The sequence below is a fragment of the Chinchilla lanigera genome, unplaced genomic scaffold (genome assembly GCF_000276665.1).
Source record: "Chinchilla lanigera isolate Chin_1 unplaced genomic scaffold, ChiLan1.0 scaffold00065, whole genome shotgun sequence".
Classification (NCBI taxonomy): Eukaryota; Metazoa; Chordata; class Mammalia; order Rodentia; family Chinchillidae; genus Chinchilla; species Chinchilla lanigera.
Genome location: NW_004955466.1, coordinates 5,755,370 through 5,763,420, shown reverse-complemented (window position 1 = coordinate 5,763,420; position 8,051 = coordinate 5,755,370). Strand labels below are relative to the sequence as shown.

Genomic DNA, 8,051 nt, shown 5'->3' with positions numbered 1-8,051 from the left:
CTCTCTCTCTCTCTCTCTCTCTCTCTGTCTCTCAGTATCTCTCTCTCTCTCCCTCTCTCTCTCTCTCTCTCTCTCTCTCTCTCTCTCTCTCTCTCTATCTATCTCTGTATCTCTATCTCTATCCCTGTCTCTATCTTTATCTCTCAGTGGTATTTTAGATTGAATTCAGGGCCTTTGCACTGAGCTACATCCCCAGCCGTTTATAATTTTGAGACAAGGTCTTGCTGAACTTCCCAGGCTGGTCTCAAACCCACAGTCCTGCCTTGGCCTCCCAGAGTGCCGGAATTACAGGCTGGAATTTACTAGTGCCACGCTGATCAGCTAGGAAAGGAGTTTTTGAACGTGGAAAGGTTCTGCTTGAGGTTGTTTACTAGTGAACATAAAAATACTGAGGGCGTGTCTGTTCTGGACACACCCAGAATTTCTATGACCGAGTTACTTAAGGACTTGCTTGTGAAATTCCATGGGCAGGTGGGTGGGGTCACCCTTTGAAGTATTTTTCTATGGAATACTCAGCCGTACCCTGAACCCCACCTTGCAGTGTGTTTAGTAGGGGGCAGAGGAGGTGGTAAAAGGGACCTACAACTTGGCAGTGAGGATATTTGGCTGGGTGAGCTGAAAGGCACCAGCCGAGGCTACCTGTGTGGGCAGGCATCTTGGATAAAGTGAGTAAAAAATTAGCCACATAAAAATGCAGCAAGGCTGGGATGCTGGTGAGGCTGGTGCACAGACTGACCGCATCTGTCCTGCTGTCCCTTTCAGCGGGACAGAACCGGCTCCATGTCCTTCCTGCCGGCTGTCAAGGAGGAGGCCGAGGAAAGCTCCGTGAAAAGTGAAGTAAGGAAAATGATTTTCTTTCTCCATTAGGTTTGCTAGAATCCAGTCTTTAAAACTGGGTCGAAGAAAAGATGTTGAACAGAAATCTAAGAATTTTTAAGTTAATGTTGATTGTTACAATTATTTTAAAACTACGATTGAAGTCGTTCTTTTACGTTATTAATGTTAAGTGCATCTAGCCCTTCTTTGCTGTGTAAGAGAGGGATATTTCATTTTTTGTTTTCTTTTTGGTATTGGGAATCGAATTCAGGACCTTGCGCTTGCTAAGCAGGCACTTGTGCCCCTGAGCTATATCTCCAGCCTGTAAGGGAGGGATAAATGTAGTTCACGCACACTTGTTGACATAAGGAAGAAGGTGAAGATGTCCTCCCTGTATTCTGATTTCTGAGTATTTTTTTCTGAAGTTTTGAGAGTGTGCCGCTTGGCTGGCATTACTGTTGCGGTTTTTAGGACTTTCTTTTTCTGTGTGTGAACTTTTTCTTTGTTCTTAAACACTGTGGCCCAGGACATGAGTTGTGTCAGCAACTAATACAGCCAGTTCTTGCTGCTTTATTACACTGATCACATGAGACGTTTACAGTTGACCTTCCTGATACCAATTTCCACTTCATATTTTAAAAACTAACGTGCTAATGTGTCATATGCTCAAAGGAAGAAAATTGCAGTAGCTTATGTTTTTATGACTTATGATAACCAGTTTTTATGCCCATGCTGTAGAGTCACAGCTCACGGTCACAGCTCCTGTGCTGTCACTTGTCCCCGGGGCTGGGAAGGTGAGGGGTAGGATAGGGAGTCCACTAGGTTCTCAGACAGTCACACAGCTTCCCGACCCAGCTGTGCCCCGTCGTGGTGGCAAGGATTGAGAAAACGGAGTGGCTGGAGCCACCAAAGTCTGCGACGCGTATTGCCTTCAGAACTGATAGGTTTATGGAATTTATCTTTAACAACAAAACATGTGTCCATCAAGTTCTTTTTTAATTTTTTCCTTTTTTGGTGTCGGGAATTGAACTCAGGACCTTGTGCTTGCCGGGCAGGCCCTTGTGCCGCTGAGCTATATCTGCAGCCCTTAGTTCTTTTTTGACAGGTAAAAAATTTGTGTGTGTGTGTAAGTCTCAGGAAACCACATTTGGAAACCTGACTTCATGAGCAAAAGAAATGGGTGGAATACAGGGGCAGCAGGGGCCTAAGGCCTGTGATCAGAGAGCCGGTGAGTGTGTGTGGTGTCACGTTGCGGGGACCCCCTGCCCTCCGCTGACCAGTGTCCCTTTCTAGGATGGACACGAAGAAGCCAGGCTGTCTTCAGAGTCTCAGTCTTTACTCTGGAAGCAGGACAAGGACCTGGAGGGAGATCAGGCAGCCTCGCCCTCTGCCACTGTCATCCAGGTAACTGAAGCCGAGGAGAGCTGCGGGGGGACCAGGTCTTTCCTCTTTGCGGGGCGTCTTTCAGTCAGCACCTTTAAGCCTTTAAATTACCAGTCTGGCTCAGAGGAGAAATAAAAGGAAGGACAATAAGTGAAAGAAAAGAATTTGTTGTTTGATAGAATGCTGAGGGCAGGAAATAGCTCAGGCCAAATTTTGGTCGCTGTAGACAAATACACACTGTACATTTATGGTGTGTGACATGATGCTTTGGAATGCGTATTCACTGTGGAAGGAGGAAACGACGCTAAGGAACATACGCAGCACCCCACATAGTTATCATTTTGTATGTAAAGTCTACATGCTCGGTACTTTTTAAATACATTATTAATTACGGTCATCTATTTGTACAGTAGCTATCACCTCACTCCTCCTGTCAGTCCGAAACGTTGTATTCTGTGACTAGTATGTCCCAGTCCTTCTCTCACAGTCCCTGGTCACCATGACTCCACCTCCTGCTTCAAGTTGTTTAGATTCCGCAGGTGAATGAAATCATGTGGGAACTGTCTTGTCTCTCTGTGCCCAGTGTATTTTACATCATGTCCTTCAGATTTATCCATGTTGTTGCAAATGGCAGGATTTACTTCTTTTTCCAGGGTGAATAATATTCCATATGTACATTTACATTTTATCTGTTTATTCATCAGCAGACAAGGAAGTTGGTTCTGTATCTTGGGTATTACAAATTTTTAAAGCTTTTCACCATTATGCCTGCACAAATACAAAGGCAGCTTTCTTAGCTCTGCTTGTTGTTTGTGTTCCTCTTGTGTGCCCAATTCTAAGTAGATAACTCACAGAGTCACTTAAAGGGCTCTCCACATTATTTTGCCAAAGCATTTAACATGGGTAGGGGTGAGGGGACAACCCTGTAATTCTTTTACTCTTTTTTCCCCCGAGTACTGAGGATCAAACTCAGAGATGCTCTACCACTGAGCTACATCCTCACCTTTTTCTATTTTGAAACAGCATCTTTCTGAGTTGCTCAGGCTGACATCAAACTCCTAGGCTCAAGCTATCCTCCTACCTCAGCCTCCTGTAGGTGGGATTACAGGCATGTGCCGCCGTGGCTGGCCATTAATCATTTAAAAAAGAAAAACAGAAACACAGTAATGTAGAAGAGAAATTAATCAACTAAGTCTTGTTGCTCCTTACAAAATTCTAAATCTCCAGTCTTTCAAAGTGGAAGGCAGATGCCTCCCTGTAGAAAACCAGCCTGCGCTACCTGGCAGTTCCCTTCCTTTGCTCCTGAACGATGTCCAAGGCACTGTCATCATCCCAACCTGTAATCTGCATCTCCAGCTCCTGTCCCTCAGCCAGCTCTAGGCGCCCCCTTCATTCATCGTTGGCTCCATGTTCCGCTTGTCCTGTACCTCCAGTCTCTGCCCCTTGAAGGAGTCCTTCCCTCCCTGCCAGAAGTATTTAGGTTTCCCTCCCTCCTGGCCTCCTCCACGTGAGCAAAGCCCGCCTCTCGCGTGCCTCTTTAGGAGATGCCAGCAGCCCTGGCAGCCCCTCCTCCACTCTTCCTGGGGGCTTCCCACCTGTCCAGGCAGACCGCCTCCACTGCTGCCTTCTCCTCCGCCCCTGAGCTCCAGCAAGGACGGCCGCTCTCTTTCTCTGTTTTCTGTGGACCCCAGCTGTGGCTCACCGCAGTTCCATGCGTACACTTGACACGGTGCCACAGGTGGCCAGCGTCGTATCTCTCCTGCGTGTTTACGACCTGCACAGGGCCCAGGGAGGCCCCTGAATGAATTGACTTTCTTAATCCTGTTTTCCCTCCTGATTACGGTGCTTCCTCTTTCATTTTCCACTAGGCACTTTCACGCCGTGCTCTCCAGGCCCCTGTGTAAGCTAGTTTCTGCCTCTTGTTGGGCTGTCGTTGACTTCTGGAGCATTCCTGAGCCCTTTCGTTAGTCCTGGTCCTGCTTGAGCTCCCCAGCATGAGGCCCTGCGGCCGTCGCTGTGCAAGAAGAGCTGCTTCAGGCTTCCTGGGTTCTGCTCGGCCGTCTCTGCTGCCCCAGCCCCGTCTCCACCTTCTGCCCTTGGCCCTGTCTCGCCTCCGTCTCCGGAAGGCAGGCGTTTCCTCTCCATCTCCTCCGTGGCTTTGGTAGTTACCCAGAGCCGGGGATCCCGTACCCACTGTCTCCTCTTGCCTTTTCTCTTATGTCTGTTTCACATTTCTGCACTTCCCCAGCAGACTTCTTAGGTGAATTATTTTCATCTCAAACTCATTTACTTTCTTTTTTGTTGTTGTTGTTTTTTTCTCTGGTACCGGGAGTTGAACTCACGACCTTGCGCTTGCCAGGCAGGCGCTGTGCCGCTGCGCTAAATCCCCAGGCCCAAGCCTATTTACTTTCAAGCTTGCTCTTCTTCCTAATTTCTCAGTCCCTGCTCAGAGTCTAAGGTGCGTGAACTTCAGCATCATCTCAGGCGCTCGTTTTTCTTCTTTCACAGCCAGCCAGTGGTCAGTGCACCTATTTAACCTTCACACCCTCCTCCCCCTCCCATTATATTTGTGATCGTCCTAGGTAAGCAATTTTATTTCCCCTCTGGGCTTTTCATGGGCTATATAACCTCCAGCTATGGTTCTGAACATGAAAAATTCTGATGGCTTTTCCTAAAGTATATGCTAGACCCCGGCTTAAAATCCTTCATGGATTCTTCTTAGCTACTAAATAAAATGAAAACTTCTTGCTGTTGAAGATTTTTCACGATCCCTTTCTATCTTTCCTTTTTTTTGGTACCGGGAATTGAGCTCGGGACCTTGCAGCGCTGAGCTATATCCGCAGCTACCTTTCCAACTTTATCTCATTGTGCCTTTAATTCTTGGTTCAGTTCTTGGTTTCTGAAAGCACTTACATTAGTCAGATTTCCCATCACTAAGACATCATACCTGAAACCCACAGCGTTAGAAGTGGCTTATTTTGGCTAACAGTTTAAGAGGATTCAGTCCATGGTTGGCCGGTTCCAGGCAGAAAAACATGGTGGAAAGGTGTGGATAGAACAGAGATGCCCGAGCAAGTTGACACAGTCAAACTTAACTGTCACAGCTGTTACTGTTTCCTGCAGCAGAAGCCAAAGAGGAACTAACATTTTGTTAGAAAATACCAGACACTTTATATATATCATCTTGTTTAAAACCCAAAGTATGTCTTTAATTTTGCACTTAATTTATACGTTGAGTTTGTCATATAAGGGAAGTTATGCAGTATAAAATGAAGAACCAAAGTTCAAATCCAGGTGTATAAACTACAGCTTGCAGAGCCATATGTCCACTAACACAGGTGTGCAGGAGAGGGAGAGGCCACCGTGGCCTGGGCCTTCTGAAATGGGTTGGGTTGGGCTCGATGGAAAGAGTTTCAATTTGTTGAAGGCCATTTAAAAAACAACAACAAAATTTGTGAGTGATGTAGGCTTTATTCCCACTTTAAAGATCAGGTAACTGAGCTTAGCATCCAGGTTAAATTGTCCAAGATACCACACAATTCGTAAATAAAACAGTCAAGAGAGGTTGATTGGAACATCCGTCACTTCTCGCCACACTGTTTATTATTTTGTACACATCATTCTCACGTTGTTTAATCTTGTTCAACCTTAGACGTGGGATTGCTCAGTCAAAGCATTGAGGGAGAGAGAGGCAGACAGAGACAGAGGGGAGAGAGAGAGATGGTAGGGTCAAACCCAGAGCCTCGCACGTTCTACACAAGCCTTCCCCCGCTGTGCTACGCGCTGTGTCAAACCGCCCTCCAGAAAGTCTGTGCCAACCTTATTCCAACTGAAAATGGGTGGAAGTGCTTGTCTCCTGATCCAAGTTGATATTTGGTATTATCAGTCTGAGACAAACTGGACCAACGGTTTAAATGGAATTTATAGTTTAAGACTGTTGGCTGTCACCCTTGAGATGTCTTCTGGTTTTTATAATTCTTCTCTGAATTGCTTTTCATACCATTTGACTTTCTGTACATAGGGGTTGATATTTAGCTTACTGATATATAAGATTAATAATGAGTGATTAATAATGAGTGATTTCCACTGACACTGGTGATGGCAGTTTAGTATTTCTTTTAACTTAGAGTATGAAATCTTTTGTGGTGTACATTGTTTTATTTTTATGTTGTTCAGCATAACAGCACTGACATTTTTTTCCCCTTGTTGTTACACTTTGAAACTCCCCTCCTAGAATTTTTATTCCCCTCCTAGAATTTTTATGGCATCGCTTTTACATTTCAATATTAGATAAAATTAGAGTTCATTGGTAGGAGAGAGGCTAAGATTTTAGTTTCATTTATTTTAGAAAATGTCCGGGTAGTTTTTCCCTAAACTTAGTGAGTTCGTTTTTTCTCTTATTATCGGAAATGTGGCTCTTATCAAGAACCTTAATTAAATTCTCGTCACCATCTACTAGTGTACTTAATTCTGTGGGTCCCTCGGGCTCCCGTTAACGAGAGAATTTTGGCAAATTGAAGTCTATCTATAAAGACCAGCCCGAGAAAGCTGAGCCTCCCCCGCAGTGAACGAACTGTTTTCTGAGTTCACCTGGCTTCTCTCGAGGGCAAGGGGGTGTTCCTCTAGCACCGGGACAGAACTCTCCCTGGACCGCCGATTCCTTTCTTTACAGGAGGCAGTGATGAAAATCAGCACGTGTGACTCTTTCATGACACAGACTCTTGCACCAGACTCACCAGACACGGAGCAAGGCCCAGAACTCTCCCCAGGGCTCAACCAGACAGAAAAGGTGAGTCCTGTCTGCTGCAAGGCGACTGCTCAGACAGCCGCAGTCCTTATGTGTGTGTTGCGCCGTGTTCCCTGTGAACCTGGCTTGTTTGTCTGTGCTGTTGAGCTGCAGAACTGGAAGATTTGCTCTCAGTTATTTGCGTAAGAAACAAGCCTGGCGTGGAGCAGTGTACCACTTGTCCGGCACTTGTCAGCGCGAAGTCGTCCTTCCCTGTCTGCCGTAGTCTTACACGTGGCATCTGGGGACCGTGGAAGCGGAGATGAGCTAATATTGGTCCATGGTCGGTTACATAAAAGGCATTTATATTTATTTCTGTTCAATCATGTGGTAGGTCACTGCCTACCAAGTGTTTACAAAAGAGCAACCAAAATCCAGAAAATGATACTGCAGATAGCGAAGGGGAGTGTAAGGAATCAACCCCAGAATGTCCCGAATGTCCCAACCCTCCTTCCCAACCCGAAACCTGTCTCGGTGCTTCTCAGGTAGGCCTTCAGGGGACACTATTGGCCAGGCTGGCTTTGGTGCTCAACTGGCCCTAAAGTCCCATAGTTGTAGCTCCAGAAAACATACTGGCATGCTTTTGCTGCTTTAAAAAATAATTCTAATTTTTTATACAGTGTTTTATCTATGTCCTCCCCCAATCATTTATGCGGCTTTTTACCAGTCTTTTGCCGGTTCTTAGAGAAGGAGACTAGTTGCAAATTGTTATTCTTCTCTTTTCCCGCCTCCCTTTCCATCTCTAACAATAGACACCCACAGGGTCGGCGGAAGTCAGAGACTGGCTCTCCCTGGCTGCACCGAGACCTAAGAAAGTTGCTGACCTGCTCAGTAGGGTTTTCTTGCTGCCCGGAATTAATACGTTATTTTTGACACCTTCAATTTGGCTATGGTAGGCACTCTGCTTAGTGCGTGCCACTCGTGGGGCGGCTGGTCACAGCGGCTCGACGCCCTGCCCAGCTTGGCACCAGGTAGTGATGATAGTGAAGAATGTAAAAAGCTTCTGCTGAACACTTCCAATGGGCCAGGCACGGAAGTGTGCAGCTCCGCCCTCTTGCCCCGGCAG

The 8,051-nt window shown here is 46.2% G+C and overlaps 1 protein-coding gene across 4 annotated transcripts in view; it reads left to right on the top strand.

Moving 5' to 3' along the window:
* Syne2 (spectrin repeat containing, nuclear envelope 2) overlaps positions 1 to 8,051 on the top strand; it is a 279,867-nt gene that overhangs the window by 162,962 nt on the left and 108,854 nt on the right. For all 4 annotated transcript variants that reach the window (XM_013521919.1, XM_005399143.2, XM_005399142.2 and 1 more), the window contains exons 62-64: positions 763 to 837; positions 2,110 to 2,220; positions 6,872 to 6,988. In XM_013521919.1, coding sequence (XP_013377373.1) covers positions 763 to 837; positions 2,110 to 2,220; positions 6,872 to 6,988 — 303 coding nt within the window. The remainder of the gene's footprint in view (positions 1 to 762; positions 838 to 2,109; positions 2,221 to 6,871; positions 6,989 to 8,051) is intronic.